The sequence below is a fragment of the Plectropomus leopardus genome, chromosome 18 (assembly GCF_008729295.1).
Source record: "Plectropomus leopardus isolate mb chromosome 18, YSFRI_Pleo_2.0, whole genome shotgun sequence".
In the NCBI taxonomy this organism is placed as follows: Eukaryota; Metazoa; Chordata; class Actinopteri; order Perciformes; family Serranidae; genus Plectropomus; species Plectropomus leopardus.
In genome coordinates, this window is record NC_056480.1 from 21,738,307 (window position 1) to 21,757,498 (window position 19,192).

The 19,192-nt window shown below is 37.2% G+C and overlaps 2 protein-coding genes across 2 annotated transcripts; both read left to right on the plus strand.

Moving 5' to 3' along the window:
• The first annotated feature begins 297 nt into the window (after window positions 1–297).
• On the plus strand, window positions 298–7,642 carry LOC121958013 (leucine-rich repeat and immunoglobulin-like domain-containing nogo receptor-interacting protein 1). Its single transcript, XM_042506858.1, has 2 exons — window positions 298–637; window positions 5,440–7,642. The coding sequence occupies exon 2, from the start codon at window positions 5,452–5,454 to the stop codon at window positions 7,276–7,278; it is 1,827 nt and encodes a 608-aa protein (XP_042362792.1). The 5' UTR covers window positions 298–637; window positions 5,440–5,451; the 3' UTR covers window positions 7,279–7,642.
• A 2,384-nt stretch (window positions 7,643–10,026) lies between these two features.
• On the plus strand, window positions 10,027–17,510 carry vps72a (vacuolar protein sorting 72 homolog a). The gene is made up of 6 exons (XM_042507161.1): window positions 10,027–10,395; window positions 12,656–12,808; window positions 13,269–13,389; window positions 13,914–14,090; window positions 15,743–15,887; window positions 16,010–17,510. Exons 1-6 carry the CDS (start codon window positions 10,279–10,281, stop codon window positions 16,398–16,400), a joined length of 1,104 nt encoding a protein of 367 aa, XP_042363095.1. The 5' UTR covers window positions 10,027–10,278; the 3' UTR covers window positions 16,401–17,510.
• Window positions 17,511–19,192: the final 1,682 nt, after the last annotated feature.

A 19,192-nucleotide genomic window follows, 5' to 3' on the forward strand; every position in this document is an offset into this window, starting at 1 on the left:
ACATCTCACAAGTCGGACAAATTGTTTTATCACTCCCTTAGTGTGTCTTCATCAAACTTTCAAATGGCTCTGACTGACCAGAGAGCTGAAAAGATATTCCTTTATTTTAATGTCAGTGCTTAAATTCATTCCCATCTGGTGTTTGCGCCAAAATCTCTTCATTTGGCTGACCTGTGTGCCTGCCTCCTGTCATCCAGTGCAGCCTGTTGGATGGAGTCCAGGAGCTAGTGTATATAATCCCCCAGCATGCACCAGGCACACCGCGTCCAGAGCTAGGTTGTTGTTGCCATGAGGACAAGAAAGCAACAGGGAACTGATCTGCAGCAACACGCTGCCTCCGGAGTTGAATACTACAGAATGGAAAGATGAAGCGTCCTTTTTGTAATATATCTGTTTCTCTCTTTTTGCAGGCTTCATTTGGATGTATTTATAAGCAACAGAAGGTTTTGAGGTGGAACTAAACGAGCAAAAAAGATGTACTCTACTCTTTGAATTCTCTTTGCTTGCATCAACAATTTATCCAGATACAGTTTCAGAAAGAAAATCCACTTGCAAATATGCTCTCTTATTTTTTTTCCACCACAAATTTGTGAAAATGGAGCTATCACAATGACAAGCCCTGCAGACTGAAGAGACGGTGAGTTACAATACTTGATTTGCTTTTGCTTTTTGCCAAAAGTTTACTATAACTCTGAGCATTTTATAAAAACGTCCACTGTATTTGAGTATCTTGAATCTGTCAGGCTGCAGTAAATAACTGTGATTTCACCTTTGTGCACCTTTTTCACTCTCTCTTATGTGCGCTCTCAGAGGAGTTCAGAGGGAGTCAGTCTCCATCACTCACTGCTCTGGAGAGCTGCTGTCATCACCAGCAGTGAGACAGTATTCCCCAGCCCCATAACTGTGTTGAGATAAAATTACCACCTTAAAAATGTGATCTGAGAGATGATTTTCTCCCTGATACACTCTGTTGAATATTAGACTTTCCAGGTGGACTTTTGTATGTGAAATAGGGGAGAGCAGGGTAGGCTGGGACATATTTGTATCAACATGCAATAACCTTCTATTACTCACAGACTACTTGAACAGAAATGAAAATAATTTGATCCCTGAAAAGACACAAGTGTCTTAATCAAGATGTTCAGAACCCGACCCAAATGTGAAAAGCACAAAGAGAATTGCTGACCAGTTTAGAATAATTAAATGAAACCTAATTCATTTATGTGTTACTGATTAAGTAACTATTTTAAGTTGATTAACAATTGTCTTTTGTGTTTGTAAAATGTACAAGGAGTGCAACATGCAAAATATACAAGGAGGGCAAAATTAAGCCTCTCTGGGTCAGTTGGGACAGTGGGTGGAAATGGTTAGGACACCTTGTTCTGGGCTAACAATATATACAGTTAATTTTTTTTAATGCAGTCTAAATTTGAAGACCTTATATTTACAGTGTCACCTGTGTCACACATTTCTTTAAGAAAAAGGAAAACATTTGTAAAATTCTAATATTTTCATTATTTACTGAGATATGGAATTTCACTGTAGTCCGAGTCTTCATTTTACGCTCAATGTGTTAACCGACTACATGTAGCCTATAGGTTAATATAGGCTATTGAGTTTTTTTAGCTAGTTTTTTTGCAGAAAAAGAAAGGAAAACTATCAATAAAAAAACAGACACTTGCACAATTGATATATACTTTGTGGAAATGTAGGCCTATAGAAGGTTTATTCAGTGCACATTTACTCAGTGACTTTGTGGCGCTAATGTAGTGAGGAAAACATTTTTTGTCTTATCCACTTTTTATTGATTTGTAAAGGGCAGGAACTATAAACAATACTCCTGTGCTAGCGACCAACAAAAATTCAGGCTACTACCATTAGCACCAACTGATTTGCCAGAAAATTGGTTTTCCGCTTATTTATGTTTTTGTTTGTTACATAACTAAAAACAGTGTGGTAAGAGAAAAATAACAGAATGGTCCAAAACGTACTTACGTATGTGCTGGAGATCTTAAAACTGTGGATACATTTTGTTGAATAGTCAGTGGGTCTTCACTTTGAGGTTGAAAGTGAAAAGGGTGTAGTGGTTGCTTTGTAAACTCTAAAAAGGCACTGTCTCCACCATCCCCCCTGTCCCAACTGACCCCGCTCTCCCCTACTGTAGAAATAATTTAGGAACTCTTTGAAATTCAAGTATTAAATATGTAAAAGTTGATCAAAAAATAACCAGTCTGCAAAGAAAAGAAAGAGTATGCACTAATGTCTGTTTTTTCTATTTTTGCTTTTATGCTTACTCTTATATTTTACATTAAGGAACAATTCTTTCTGCCATCAAGTGTCACAAATATTAGAGAAATCCATCCCACTGTAGCCTGTCTCTCTCCGTCCCTCTTTTTACATGTTCTATAGTGTTGCTTTGTTCAGCACAACATGTGAGGAGATCTGCAGGTGGCATCACACTTTAAGGTGGTTTTATTTTCAGCAATCTCTTGGCAATTTAACTGGCAAATTTTGTCAAGTAACACATTTTTTACAGACTTGCAGTTGATCTGCTGCCTCATATTCTTGTTTTTATGTTAAAACCAATGATGTCTGTATATATAACATGTCAATATAACATGCTGCATGAATTATATGAGCTTTTGTGTGATTACTGATTGCAATTTGACTGTGCCTGGGCTGTTACAGTCAGTGTTATAAATCCGTTGCACCTGGACATACCGTTCACAAGTCTAATTTTGATTTAGCTACCCTCTAGTGGTGGATTTAATGATTGTGCAGGTAAAGAGAAAGCTATTGATGATCTGTGGAAACCCACCTATTCACATGTATACATCTTTGTCAGTCTGTATCTGAGCATCAAGTAAATACCTCATTATGTAAAACTTAAAAATTAAGACTTTTTGCCTTTAACTTCAGCCAGATGTTATTGTTTGTTGTTGGTAAGAAAGAAAATAAGTTCAAAGGTTTGAAAAAAACTGGCTATAGTTTAGGAAGAGTGTGTGAATATGTGAATGATGACTTTTATATAAAACAAATAGACAATTTGTTATCATATTTGTATTGATTAGGTATGCATACTTTTCTCTCCTGAAATCAAACTACAATGTTTTATATATCACACAAAATAACAACAACAACAACAACAACAACAACAACAACAATAATAATAATAATAATAATAGTAATAATAATAATAATAATAATAATAATAAATAGTAATAATAATAGTAATAGTAATAATAATAATAATAATAAAACAACAGCAAATTGATCTCTTGATAATCCCCTCAATACCCCATCACCAAATAAAAAGCAAAATTTAAATGAAATTAAATTTTAAAAAGTTAAAACTAATTCAAATTAGCAATGGGTCATACTTGCACTTTTTTTTCAAATAGATTCTACAAGTATCTACAAATCGCAAAAAAAAAAGTCTTTCCAGCCAGCAAATTGTTTTCTCAGGAACCACAGTATCTCAATACACTAAATATAAAAAGCTGAATGTAATAAATGCCAATGAATATGTGCTCCTCTCACATTAATGTGCCAAGAGAGAAAGAGAGAGAAAGATAATGTGTACAATAATTGAGAGCAGATAATTGAGTGGTTAAGTCCTTCATGATGCCTCACATACTGCAGGTTTACACTTTTCCCCATATTTCTGCTTTCAAACAGCATAAATAAAACACAAAAATACAGTGCGTAGGCAACCTGGTACTATTTTTTTTTGTTAAATGTGTAGTGCCAACGCCATTGTTTGTTTGCATGTTCACACTGCAGAGAAGATCGACCTCAAAATGGAAGTTCAGTCTTGACATTTTGAAACAGAAGAAATTAATAATCGGCTCAAAGGCCCACTTATACTTAGAGAGCTTTCCACTGCCTCTGGTGGCGGTGGTCAATGAATAGCTCAGTAAGAAAGAAAGAAATATTTCTTTATATAACACATTTAAAATGCATGGAAGAAAATGCTTTAGAGTTAGTAGAAAATGTAAGAAAGGGAGATCAAAGAAGCATAAATATTGTAGACAACCCATAAAATAAAAGGCATAACTTCAAGAGAGAGCCTGAAAAGACAAATGAGCTTTTAGCTGCTTTAAAGCTGTGAACCGTTTGGTTTATCTGAGACTTTGTGGGAGGCTGTTCCAGGATGATGACAGTGACACAGCTTTTACCTCGGTATCTTGGTTTATTGCAGTACTGTAAACAACATGAATATAAACTGTAATCATTGATATTCATATTCTGACAAAGATGATTCAGCATCACCATCTGACAACATTTGCCCACATCTTCGCTTTCTGCCTTTTTTTTCTTTTTTTTAATTAAGAAAGGACCCTCCATCAGCAGCTGGCTGGTTATGAAAATCTACCTCCAGTTATCTAAGAGTTGAGAAAAAAAATAAAATAAAGGGAAGTTTTGAAATTTTTCAACCTGGACTAAATTTGCATCAAAGTGACTAATTGAAACATTTTTTTTTTAAATTGGTTTTGAACGAGAGCACTGCAGTCAGCAGCGGCGAAACAAGCTGCAATATAACGGCTCATGGCATTCATGCACCATCAATTTATTTTCACGGAAAACTGTTTTGTGTGGGGTTTTTTTGCCACTGACAGGCTCAGATTGTTTCCATACGAGTCTAAAAACACTCATGGATCCATACAGATGTTGACCTTTTTGTTTAGGAGGAAGATCCTTTTTGTTGAATCAGAAACAGGCCCAGAATCACCACCGCCAAACCCACCAGACTCCGTTTAAATAAACAATAACTTCATAATTGTAAAACACACAAAATTCGAAGTCTTTCCATCATTCCAACAATCACCAACTCTGTTTTGGTTTAAATTAACCCTTAATTCACCCAGTTAGATGTGAAAATACACTGGCTCTATACATAATAAAATTAATGGTTATCTAAATAGAGTCTGGTCTGCTTGGTTTGGTCATAACGATTTTGGGGCTGTTTCTGAATAAACAAAAAGGATTTTACACTACAAAATGGCCTTTCACTGTAGGAATCATTTACATGATGTTGTCTGACACTAAGAACCCCATCATAACAATCTGAGTCTGTCAGTGGCAAAAACAAGCACTTGAATTGAACATAAATTTAGGGTGCATAAATGCCCCTAGTGGTCACTGCCTGTTTTGCTGCTGGCGGCTGCAGTGCTCTCACTCAAACCTGGACCAATTTCAAATTCCCATTAGTCACTTCAACACAAAAACATGGGAAAATAGGATCCAGGGTGAGCAATACCAAAGTTACTCTTCAAAAAAAACATAATTATTTTCCAATTTAATGAACTAGGTCACACCTAAACATTAGCCGCCATTATGTATTTCTTGGTTGCAGAAAGTCATGCGCCCCCAATTTTTACCAGTGTTGGTAAATCATACCTCTCTTGTCTTATTTCCATATTTCTTTCTCACATGCAGGCAGGCCACCAGATGTTTGAGGGAATTGCCGTCCACCAATGGCTGTGCTGGGGAGCTCTTTACCTGTTGGCAGTGGGGGTGGCATTCACATCTGAAACACGCCGGCCGTGTCCACAGCTCTGCCGCTGCAACACTGTGCTGCTGGAGGTGAACTGCTCCGATGGCCAACTTACCACAGTGCCTGACAGTCTCCCGCAAAATACCAAACTACTAAACTTAACGCATAATAAGATCAAGACTCTGGTGCATCAGCAGTTCCAGACTTTGACACAACTTTTAGACTTGGATCTGAGTGACAATATTATGGTGATAATTGAGGTGGAAGCCTTCATCGGCTTGCAAAGTCTGATAACTCTGCGTCTTGCTCGCAACCACCTGAAGATCATTCCTGTGGGCGTGTTTGCTGGTTTGCCAAAACTGAAGTCACTGGACATAAGCAACAATGATATCCTTGTTTTTCTAGATTTTACTTTCCGTGACTTAACTTCCCTGCAGTTTATTAGAGCAGCAGATAATGACTTTGTTTTTATTTCTCATCAAGCATTCACCGGCTTAACCAGTCTGCAAGAGCTGTACCTCGATGGCTGCAACCTCACTGCTGTGCCGACAGAGGCACTCACACAGCTCGGTGGGCTGAAAAGTCTTCATTTTCAGCGATTGGGAGTCACCACGCTGCCAAACTACTCTTTCCGTCATCTAGAGCGGCTCACAGAGCTTGTCATCTCTCAGTGCCGCTGGTTGGAGACCCTGTCAGCAAATAGTCTCTTTGGCCTAAATCTTACATCCCTAACCATAACATACTGCAACCTCGGTGCTGTCCCATACATCCCTCTGCATCATCTTGTGTATCTTGTATACCTTGACCTTTCATTTAACCCAATCACCTACATCCATGGGAACCTGCTCGGAGACTTGCTCCGACTCCAAGAGCTCCATCTGGTGGGGGGATCATTGCTGCGTATCGACATTGGAGCATTCTGGGGTTTGGCACATTTCAGACTGCTGAATGTGTCTAGAAACCTTCTAACGACACTCGAGGTAGGTGCTTTCCATTCAGTGGACACCCTAAGAACTCTGGGACTTGATAACAACCCACTAGCATGTGACTGCCGTCTGCTGTGGGTGGTGCGAAGACGACCAAATCTGGACTTTGGTGGAAATCCACCAACTTGCTCTACCTCAGTCCGGTTGCAGGGCTGGTATTTTCTGGACTTTACTGAAGCTGAGCTCCCAGGGCTGCTCACGTGTCGGCAGCCTCGTATTCTGAACCACAAACCTCAAGAAGTGAGAGTGGATCAAGGACACACAGTGGTGTTTTATTGCAATGCAGAGGGTGACCCTCTTCCATCTGTCACCTGGATAGGCCCACAGCTAAAACCTCTATCGCCCATTGGTAGAATACGGGCCCTCTCCAACGGTTCGCTGGAGGTTCGCTACGCTCAACCTCAAGACAGTGGTGCTTATCTCTGTGTTGCATCTAATGCAGCAGGAAATGACAGCCTGCCCATCAGCCTTTATGTCCGAGGCTTTCCATCATCCTCTAAAAACCCCCTTCGTCTCAAAGGTTGGCTTGCCTTCCCGTCTGCCTCTCCAGGTGTGAATGGAAATCAGAATATCCCATTTGATGTCAAGACGTTACTGGTAGCTGGAACTATTGGGTTCCTTTCATTTTTCAGCTCTGTGAGCATATGTTTCATCTTCATGTTCTTCTGGAGTAAGAGTAAAGGGCAAATAAAGCACACAGCCACAATAGCATACGTGCCACGAAGTGCCATGTCAAGTAGTAATGGAGGGAAAGGCAATGCGGAGACAAGCAGGTTAACCATGAAACTAATATGAGTCAAAATGTAAAACACCTGCTTTCACCTGGTGTGACTTGGTACATTTAGACTTAATTTCAGTTTCTGTTAGTAAACAGAATTACTTTGATTTAAATGTCCTGTGTGTAGGGATTAGGGGATATACAAGCAGAAAAAGAAATATAATATATAAGTAAGTTTTCTTTAGGGTATAATCACCTGAAAATAAGAGCTGTGTTGTTGATATCTCAGAATGACATGAGCAGGTCCCCATCTGCGGAGTCTGCCATGTCCACCACAACAACGCCAAAGTGGTGTTGTTATTTTGGTGTCTGAGGCTTAAGCCTAAAATGTTTTGAAAATAGCCTCAGATATGAATATAGAGGCTAGACCTTATATATTTTTTAAAAATAAAAACAGGCCTAAAAAATCACTGTTTCATTCACTTGTACTTGAATGAATGTAATTAGTTCAACCACATTCCACCACATATATGTTATGTATATACATAAATACATATGTTTAACTATTTTTCCAACTGTAGTCAGTAAAATTTTAATGATAGCATTTGTAAACTATTCCGTACTCAATTCTTATTACTAATAACTACTAATATTTTTCCTATCATAATTTAAAATTTATCTGGAAAGTTAAAAAAACTGTTTTAAGAGTAAATAAGGTGCACAAAAAGCATAAAAATACAGCTTGTTCATAAAAACAGAAGAAATTCCAGGGAAGGACTCCCCTAGACGCTTCATTCCACTAAGACCCCCTAAATCTTACACGATGTTCCTTTAAGAGCATGTAGTCCAACAAAGGCTGGCTGTTGATTAATTCATATAAATGTGCACTGAGTGTGTTACGTCCTCCATTTGACTGTGTGTGTATGTTGCTGATATAATTGTGCTGATGTGAGCCCTTCTGGATGTTCATATGTTATGTTTTAAGAACATCTAACCGATGAAAAAGACGATGTCACTGATTAGCTTTATTTTTCATGTTTGTCTCTTTAATGAGACAGATGCTTGAGTAGAACAAAGCCTGAATGTAAAGTAACGTAATGTTAAAGTAACCAAAATAAGCAATATTTAATGAGCATAATGCATGTAATATGTAGAGATGTAAATGATTCAGTTTACTGCTTGTTGCTTATATTGCTCTGTTGCTGTTTATAAATAGACACAAATTAAGACTTAGTTTGTTTTGTTCATTTGGTTTTTAAAGAGCAGATGAAATACACTTTTTAATTGAAATAATTATGATGGACCTCAAATGGATGAGATAACTAAAATATAAAATGTGAATGTTTACCTTATATTAAGGTCAGTGTACACAATACTTGCATTGGCTATAGTATGTCTTTTCTACTTAATTTGTTGATATATATTTTGCTAACATCCAATATTGTTACTGCTGTACTCATTATATAGGCTGGACATGTGGAAAGTGCTTTTTCTTTAACTTCCAATTAAAGCATTCCATGAGTTTGCCTTCTCAAAGTTCCTTAAAATAAATTTTGTGCTTTCAAAAATGTCATTTTGTATTTTTTGTTTACTTTTTTATTGGTTCTTGTTCTAAAATGTACAAAAGAAACATCAGAAGTAGTAAACCATTGTGTTTGTGAAGGCGCAATATATTGGTAAAATAAATGATTTACTGACACTAATTCAATAATAACTATTAACCACACACAAAAATGGTCTTAAAGTTAAATTATGAACACTTCAAGAAAGATACAATGACATTTTTCTGTTGAGACAGATTGCAGATTGTATAGATGGGCATCACTTTATGTGTTCATCTCAAATACCACCAAGAAAAAACATAAATACATGATATACAATATTCTACTTGAATTCAGAAAAAAAGATATGAATGTCAAACTGTAAACACGTTGTGTTGAATTTTATGCTATATAAAGTTACATTTTATAAATAGTAGGCTAGTTTTTTCACTTTCTTTTTGTACACAAATTGATTTTCCAAAGATACATTGGCAAAAAACAAATAAAAAAAACAACAACAACTAAAACAAACATAAAATGAGAACACTAAAGCTAAAAACTAAACAAAGTAACAAAAATAATTGTATTGACATTTCATAATGCCAGGGTTTGTGCCACATGCATTATATTATAATCATTCAATAATTTGAATGTCTTTATACTGAACACAGATAATATGGTTCTAGTCATGAAGTGCAGGAAAGTATTTTTTTCTTAAGAATATGGATTTTTTTAAATAATAAGTTGTATGATATACAGCTTGTTATTTTCAATCTTATCTTGCCAAAGGGATAGAATCTGATCAAAAACATTTGATTTTAATATTTATCTGAAGTTTCCTTTTTTTTAAAGAAAGTTGGCAACATCAATCCAAATCACTGGTGTATAAACAATGAAAAAAAGTGAAAAATACTTTTCTTAGCCCACCAAAATCACATTTGTTATCAATATCGGGACGAATATCTCTAACACAAGCTTAACTGAATAAATTCTGTGTAATATCTTGAAGGACACTTTCTTAAGTTTCTTATAGCCTGCATAGTATTTATCACAGATTCTCTGTGCTTTCTCCCATTACAGATCATTAAATAAAGAGGACCAAAAACATCCAGATGAAGGGAAAGTAACATCACTTATTGTGTTTCTAATGTTTTTAAGAGCACTCTTCTTTAAGTATATTAGTTCCACCAATATTAATATTTTTGTAAATATTAAGTTAAGCGCAGTTTTATTTTGGAAATAACGCCCTCCCTCAGCACCGGAAGTACATCAGCTGCTCGCGACAGAAAGCGACGGCAGGGTTAGCTGTGCACTTGCCTGTGCTTGTTAAGAACATTTTAATCACATTAGTGTGCATTTTAAGCGTACTCACATCTGAAATAAATATGGGTACGACCAGATAACTGTGAAAACTCGCCAAGTAACGACGAGGCAAAAGAGAAAAAAGCGAAAAACAGCCTTTAAACTGATAAGTTAGCACAGCGTTAGCTAGCTAAGTACCCAAACGTTAGTTAGCATTGTTTAGATATTTAAGCCATGACTCTCGCAGTTGACCGGGAACCCAGAAAGACTGCGGGAAACCGCATGTCTAAATTACTGGATGCAGAAGAGGAGGACGAATTCTACAAAACCACATATGGAGGCTTCAATGATGTGAGTTACCAAATTGATAGCTACGGAGCGAGCTAACAAGCTAGCTTGAAGTTAGCTTCTTGCTAGCTGAGTTGGTCTCTTGAACAGATCGATATAATTAAGTGATTTGTTTTCATTACAGCCCAAACGGGACACATGTTTTATATTGAATAACACGAGGCTGTAACGTTATCTGATTTTTATTACGTTCGTAATTATTTTTCCTTTATATTACTCATTCAGAAAATGGTGGCCGTAGCCTTGACTTAAAAAAACTTTGATTTAAAAAATTAAAAAAAAAAACAAAAAACACCACGATATTTCAGTGGCCACATAGCCCTGCGGCACAATTCATCATTGATGTTGTCGTGTACAAAACGTTACCTCTACACGTTTCTTGAGTAATGCTTCACGTTTTTCGCGAAATATCATATGCTTAAGCTTGGACTTGTTATATTGATTGCTCAATTTAACAGCGTAATCAGTCCTAGTAACAGGCAGCCAATAAGCCCAAATTATTTAGTTGTAATGCGAGGGGACCCAGAAATACCACCAAAGTGATTTTAATTAGAAACAATTCTGTAGACACACACAATGGACTAACTCTCTGCACCGAGCATTTACTTGGGAGAAACATAATATTGATTTATGGGTTAATATGTTGCATGCATTATTTTCAGGTAAATACATACTGAAGGGAAGGTAGCTATCGTGTCGATGTGTCCATATTAATCTTCTCTGGGAAAAAATAGAATCATCTCAGTGTAATGCTGTATAATTCAACGTCAGCACACACTGCAGTTCTGCTGATTTGACAATAAAGTTGAATCAATGCCTGTCTTGAACAGTTTCCAAGAATTTATCTTTGTAAATTTTTTTGCAGGGCTGTTGTTTTATTTACAGCAAGGTTTACCTAAAAGATTTGCAAATGTGTGTATTCATGTACATCTTTGCAGTGGTTGATTTTTTAGCGATTAGTGTTAAATTGACTGTGCTCCTGCCATCATCTCTGCAGTTCATGCCACAGATATTGAAGAAGAACATGGGCTTTGCAGAAGTTGCCTCTTAGATTGTAGGTTTTGAGGAATGATACAAATGTTGTCTTCTCAAAGCCATAGTAACTCCCCAAAAAAAACAAGCTCAAAGATGCAATCAATTATTATCCACCAACATGGAAAGGACACACCAAAGGATGAGTCTACAAAGCATGACTTTACCTAAGGCTTGCAGCATCTCTGGTCATCAAAACCACCGTGCCAATGTGATTCATCAGAACCGTGACCGCGACTCCAACATTTTCCTGGCCCAGTCTATCTTAACAGCTGACAAATTTGTGAAGGCCGAATGAGAGTGCCAGGCTTTCCTGCATCACACTCAAAGAGAGACGAAAGGAAAATAAGGCCTCAGGCTGTATTATGTGTCAGGACATTACATGCTAATATTTGATATTGCAGCTTAACTTAATGTAAGGCTTACATTTTAAGATACTGAGTCATATGCTCAGTTTACAGTCCAGGTAATAATCTTCAAACAGCTGCTGGTTCACGGGTCAACTTGTGTAGGGGGATTTGGCAGCGGCTTTTCTGACAGCTCTGATGTTAGCTGAGGCTGAGGCTGACAAGACTAACTAGATTTAAAAAAAAAAAAAAAACATCCTGAGATGCCTCAGTCGTCTCTGTGATGAAACAGTATGATCATGCCTGTGCACATACTTAATTTTGAAGGCCAGTGTGTCTTAAAATGTCTGTTTCAGTTTCTTTCCTCTGTGTACTTAGTATTTAAGAACTGGTTATTTTTCTTCATTTCTCTGTTGTCTCACCCTGCTTTGAAAACCCATCAGATTTACAGGAATTAAAAAATGCTGATTGGAATTTGGCTTGAAATAACCAACTTTTGATTTTGTGAATGTGTGTTCCTGTACATAAGGTTTTGGTATTATTTTGTCTACCTCTTGTAAATACACTATCATGAGCCTGCTTGCTGTATCACCTTGAGATTTGCTCAGTGTCAACACAAACACATAGAGTGAGCCGCCTCTCTGTGCGTGTTTGTGTTGTAGATATGGGAGTGAGTATCTGAATTAAAAATAAACCTGCTTGTTGTACAGGAGAGATTGTCCCTCACAAAATCTTGTTACTTAATTGTGCCTCGCCAAGCACACATGCAGATCAAACAGTACTCAACACCAGTCTGATTAGCTTTAAATGGTGTTTCGTGGATGTTGTTGCTTGTGTGAGGGTTGTTGTTTGTTACTAAGGTATACCCGTTTGGGTCTTTTCAGGAATCAGGAGATGACGAGTATCATGGAGAGCATTCGGACACAGAGGATGAGGTGGACAGCGACTTTGACATCGATGAGGGCGACGAGCCAGACAGCGACCAGGAGGAGGATGCACCTCGGAGGAAAAGTCGAGTTGTTACCAAAGCATACAAGGTAACGACAATCATTCCAGGTGTTAATAGATTTGTAGTTTCTGCATCGAAGAGTTAATTTATTAGTCTTTATTAGATAGATAGTTAATTATTTATTCAAGAATGTAAAACAAACAGAAAAAAAATGGCAATAACAAAAATTAATGACAACCAGTACTCAATGAATAGATTCAAACAAGCAACAACATATTGCAACTTACATGCTCGAGAAAGAGTAGGAGGAAGTATAACCTTATTGATACCTACCCCTTCTCAGCTAATCAGTTTATTAATTTGTGAACTCCATTTGGTCTACGTTCATCTCTGAGAGACATTTTTCATTGAGATTGCAGCACATAATGATGTGTTGTTGTGAAGTACAAGTACTTTTGGTGATAGCTTCACAACATGAACATGGAAAATGTATACATGAATGAAACAGATGTGCAGTTATTAAGCTGTTTGTCTTCGTTTTATCCAAGGAACCGATAAAGGTGGCAAAACCCAAACCCAAAAGACCCTCCGAGGAGCAGAAGAAGACTGAGAAGGTTAAAGTGGAGCTCAAAAGGAGGATTCCACAAGAATTCCAAGATTTTGGAGAAAGTAAGATTTCTACAAATCTCCCTAAAATGCCCACACACTGTTTTCAGATACCATCACATAAATGATTTACTTCACTTAAACTGTTTTTAGAAAAGAGGTAGGACTTCATTAATGGGATTCTCAGTTGAGTGCTAAACCCAAAATCCAGTGAGCATAATCCAAAAAAAATGATAATACAGTACAGCACATTTCAAGTCTTCAAGTCAAGGAGGACAAAATCCTCAAAGTTCACTTATTTTAATCACATGACTACAAAAAATGCTCACACTTTTTGGCTAATTGTGCCAAATAAATAAGTGAAATGTAAGTATTTTGTCCTCCTTGACTTAAAGACTCGATATGTGCTACCTTTTCAAATGTTTTGAATAACTTCACTTAAACTGTTGACAACACATAAACCCTCATTTCATAAACGCATGATGATTACATCACAACTGCATTGGAGGGCAGGTTTTTGGACATAAGAATAATATTTAAACAATATTTATCATTTTTTAAAACTGTATTGCTTGATCATTCACTAGCTCGAAAGTCTGTGCGACAGTCCACCAGTGAACATACCCGAAAGACCAATCTGCGCTTGCAAGAGCGCCAGGATGCCCCCCGGAGACGGAGAGGTGCTCATCGTGACCGGCCCCTTACGCAGGAAGAGCTGCTGGCTGAGGCGAAAATAACAGCTGAGATCAACATAAGATCTTTAGGTAAAAATACATAAGAACAAGTTGCTGAAATGCTGAGAGTTTTGGTTTGAAATGTCTTTAGTAGACTGTTGTGACATGTACTATTGCCAAGTTTCAGTATATACAGTAATGTGTTACAGTGATGACTAATCACAGTGTGATTTTTGTGATTTTTACATGGCTCCCTTTATTTCATAGGTTTTAATCATAAAAATAGGAAAAGTCACACAAATATCATTTTTGAGACAGAAAATAAATGACATCAAACATATTAAGAATATATTTTATTTATTATGTACCAGCTGAATTAGTTCCCAGGTTCCTAAAAATTACAGCGTATTGGGTGATATTTCCTCTTAACAGACATAAGGTCTGATGTAGTCCATAACCTCTCCAACAAGACTATATGAGACACAAATGGTGTGTCAGTTGTCGGGCCGTGCCGAATAGTTTGAAGCTTCAAAGCTTAATTCATAATGTTGATATTCCAATTCTAAATCAACATTTGAATGCTGCACAGCCTTTTTGTTATGTTTATTCATTTTGTATTTCGTGTTGTTGTCATGATGTTGGTGTTGAATAGTTTTGTCACTGTTCTGTCTTTTCCTTTACAGCAAAAGGAAAAAAATCCAGGGCCCTCATTTATCAACAGTGCGAAAAAACAACATGTTTACATGGATTTTAAAGGGATGTGTCCTTTCCAAATGTAGTCAATATGAGGCGTCTCTGAATGCAAATGACCCTGAACTTGACGAGCATGGTTGTTAAGCATAAGCGGAATTTATCAACACTAATTATACACTGATGTACTTACGACCAGTGTGTGCACTTTGATAAATATGAATTTTTTTTTGTACTCATACACATACATTTTATTCATAAGACAGAATTCAGAACTCTTTCTTCACACTGTTGATAAATGAGGGCCCATGGGGTGGCTGTGTAGGACTGTGCTGAGTTGTTTGACCCAAACATTTTTCAGGGCATTGTGATGTCTAAAAGTCAAATTTTGTCAGAAATTTTTTCCTAAACCTTTTATTTGATAAATTATTGTTTCATTTTATATTTGCTGGTGTTTAGCCTGGTCAAAAAACTGCATTCTCATCCTCTTGCCACACACACAGTGAGGCATACACCTGAAATAATGGTGCAATAACAGAACTCTCAGCACCACCATGAATTACATTTAATCATCCAGATAAGCTGATTAATAAAAATGGACTAACTAATTTAACGCAATGAATCGCTCTATTCAAGCTAAGGATTATGTTAGAGGATTTTTAATGTATTTTTTAGGGTGATTCACAGCTTCATTCAAAAACCTCAATAGAAACTTCTAATGTTGAAAAATGGCATTTGGTACAGCTCAAATTTGCGTGCATAAATAGACACTTGGTTAATTTTGTTTTGAACAGATGTCACAAGCTTTATTCAGAATCAGAATATATGTGAATCAATGTCGCCCATCTGTTTGCCAAGGAGATCCACAGAATCATAATAAATATTGTGTAATGATTCATTTTACTAGTGATTGTGCTTACCAAATGATTAATATATGTGAAACTGTCACTTAACCTTGAATTTGTCTCAAGTTGTCTGAGATCTCAAGTTTTTCTCAGTGACAATACATGCAAAATATGGATTCCCAGATTTATTTGACTTTCTGTGTGTAGAGAACTATGAACGCCTGGAAGCGGACAAGAAGAAACAAGTCCACAAGAAGCGGCGTTTTGAGGGACCAACCATCCGCTACCATTCGGTCCTGATGCCACTTGTCTCTCACTCAGTCCTAAAAGAAGAAAATGTGGACGTCGAAGGGTACGCACTGCCGCTTGAGGAGAAAACACTTGCTGTAATACAGGCATACTTTACATCGACCAACAGATTGTTTTATATTTGTGTCAAATGAGTATTTTCTGTCACTTTCCCGTTTTCTAAAGGTTGGATCAGGACGTCCCTCAAACAGCACCACAAAATCCCATCACACCGTCTCAGCAGCCTGCTGGAGGCCTGTGCTCCCGTACCTATATAACCTTCAGTGAGGACGAAGCTTTCGAGGCGGCCTTTCCACACAGCGCCCAGACTAGTCCTCAGCTGCCCATTCAGGAGGTTTGTCCTGTCACCCACAAAGCCGCACTGTACCGAGACCCGGTCACTGACATACCTTACGCTAACACACGAGCCTTTCGCATTATCAGAGAAGCGTACCGTAAATACGTGGCGGCTCATGGATTTCCAAACACTTCGGGTGTGGTGACGGGACTTGACTCATCAGCAACGAAAGGTTCACGCCAGAAAATGGTTGTCAAGCAGACTGCTATGGCGACATAGATTAGTTTAAAGAAATGATTTTTGAAATAGGTTTGTGTTTTTGTTTATTTTAAAATGTGATAGTTCAGCTAGAGTGACTTGAATGGGAGACATGAGGAACAACCACAACCATACTGTCCAACATTTTGGAATAAATACCATTTCTTCACACAACTATCTCCATTCATACAAAAACCCTTGGCACCAGAGAATTCTTGGGAATGTTGCAGACGTTTTGGGATTCAGCAGTCACTGTTACTAATATGATACAGTCGTTCAAGCAATTGAAGGCAAACACAAACATTTTCAGTAATAAGATTACACAAAGTTAAAGAACTTAGCAAAAAACAAGCATCACCACAACCAAATTTATCAGTGCATTTCCTTAAACTGCAAAAAAAAGGTTTTACTAGTGAAGTCTTTGTGCACAGAAATTTATTGTGTACATAAAGGAATACTTAATTCAAAAATTACCATTTGTTAAGCAATTAGTCACAATGTGTTACCTCGAATTAAAAAGTTTGATGTCTCCCGTTGTCTTCGTGGATAATGGCGAACATATTGATTTATTGATTGATTTGGGACTGCGTTTAACAAAAGCAGAACCGTAGCAAAACATCTGTTTACAAACTCTCACACTCATACATAATAATCCAGTTCGCATTTATCCAGTCATTTGCTCAGAACTTCACAAAAACATGCATTTTATCTAAAAAAAAAAAAAAAAAAACTTATTAGGTGAGACTCATAATAAAGTTTCAGCTAAAATGCATATGTCTGGGAAGTATTTATCATAAATAAATGATAAATTTGATAAATGAGACGTCGATTATACTGCATGAGTTGTGTGAACGGATGTCTTGATATAGACTAGTTTTGCTGCTGTTAATGTGGTCCCCTGTGAGTCAATATGTTTGCTATTTTCAGTGGAGGCAAGAGGAAGAATCCTCAAAATACAGGTTGAGTGGATGAAAAACTAAAGATTGGTTTTGGAAGCAAAGTAGGTCTCCATTTGTTCGGCAGCTTTTGATTTTTTTTCTTTTTCCTTCAATGCCTTTCTTTTTTACTGTCAATATATTTGGTTTCACCAAATGTGCATAATTCTCAACAAAAATAAACATTTTAAACTTACATAATTAAGATTTACTATTCCAGTGAACTCTATTCTATCACATTTCATCAGGAAACACTGAAACAACAGCTACACAGTCAGTCTCAGTCTTACCAGTCTTACCTGTCGAGATTTTGTTAATTAAATGGTATTAATCTGCAGTCATGATTTACAGCCTTTATCATCATCATCCCATCCATCATCATATTAAAGTTTATTCCATCTGTGATGCCCTTCACAATTTCACATCCTTTCTGAATCTACCCAGACAGTGAGATTTTTGTGTCATTAGAAGTTGTTTAACCTTGGTTTATCCAGCAGACAAATGACTACATTTTTGATTTGTTTTTTAAAAAACCTTAATTTTTCATTCAGTCGAATGCCATTACTGAAATCACATGAGATTTTTGGGGAAAACTGGGCCCAGGAGTTTAATTTATTGTGACAGTTTGAATTGATCAAAGCTGTAATTCCTCCCTGCTCACGCTCATTAGCTTAACAGAACAACAAGGATTTCAATTTGAAAAGCCTTGTATGACTTCTTATTGACAGAAAATCTGGTTCTTCCACTTTTGATGCTCTTATTCCTTCTTTTTTAACATTTAGTCTCAAATTTTGTCACAGACATGACAGGACATCTGAATAATGCCAGTCACATAAATCGCATAACAGTATCTAAGTAAGCCAGACGGATGATTTACAGGCATTTTGAATTTATCTGAGCCGGCCGCAAAGCCATTATAAAAGGTGTTATTTTTGTTCCTGGTAAATAACAGAAAATTATTTAAGCTCCAGTCTCGAGTGTCACAGCAAACAATACTGCTGTGTTGATCCCTCTAGGACTTTAAATTATGTGTCCTGTATTTATTCTCTCAGGGTACAATCACAGAGCAGCAGAGTCACCATGAACACCACTGAGTGCTTGGCTAGCGCGGCACCTTTGACCCCTCGCACACTGAGCAAGAATCTCTCCCCGGCACTGCGTCCAGTAGCTTTCGGATATCATGACTGGTCAATGTTACATAAAAATCCACTGAGGAACAAAAGTAATGTAAACTTTGAGTCACCCAGAGTTCAAGGGTAAAATCACACTCTTGAAATACAATGAGTAGCTTCCACTTTAATTCCATAATTAGTTTGTTTTTCTGCCGCAATATGACAGTTTAGACTTTCACACTTCAGCCAGGAACGTGATCGATGATGGTGATGGCGTCATGGCTGACTGGTGGAGCCAACGTTGAGTTCCTTTGGAGTTTCAGGTACAAATCCTGCGGAATCTGTCTACATGTCAGTTTAGCCCTCAGCAGATGGTTCAGGCAGAATTTTTACCTTTTGAAGGAAAGCTCCCAAAATTCAGATTTGAGGTTGCTGCCAAAAGAATCATGTTGCACTCAAGCAGATTTTCTCCTGCTGCTCCTGTAATGTCCTGATGATGTTGAGCAGAGCGTCTCGCGAGGCAGTTTACCACGTCTTTGTTCTGTGTTACAAGAAACCAGACTGTTGATGCAAAAAAGCTCAAGCTTCATTTGATGTTCTCTTCTTTGATTAAGGAAAAAAAAAAAGAAGCGTTTTGCATGATTTCATGATCTCAAGCCCCTGACCTCTGCTAACTCAGGTTGTTTTGTTGGTTGATCGTCAAAAAAGCTCACAGGAAAAGAAAATTCAAGTAGAGCAATATCATCCAGAAAGAACCGACCAAGAC

What these genes read in the sequence shown, in the direction of transcription:
- LOC121958013 (XM_042506858.1), top strand. Translation starts at nt 5,452, where the DNA reads ATGTTTGAGGGAATTGCCGTCCACCAATGGCTGTGCTGGGGAGCTCTT.
- vps72a (XM_042507161.1), top strand. Translation starts at nt 10,279, where the DNA reads ATGACTCTCGCAGTTGACCGGGAACCCAGAAAGACTGCGGGAAACCGC. An exon ending in TTGTTACCAAAGCATACAAG is followed by an intron (nt 12,809 to 13,268) that starts GTAACGACAATC and finishes GTTTTATCCAAG; the next exon opens with GAACCGATAAAGGTGGCAAA. An exon ending in GATCAACATAAGATCTTTAG is followed by an intron (nt 14,091 to 15,742) that starts GTAAAAATACAT and finishes TTCTGTGTGTAG; the next exon opens with AGAACTATGAACGCCTGGAA.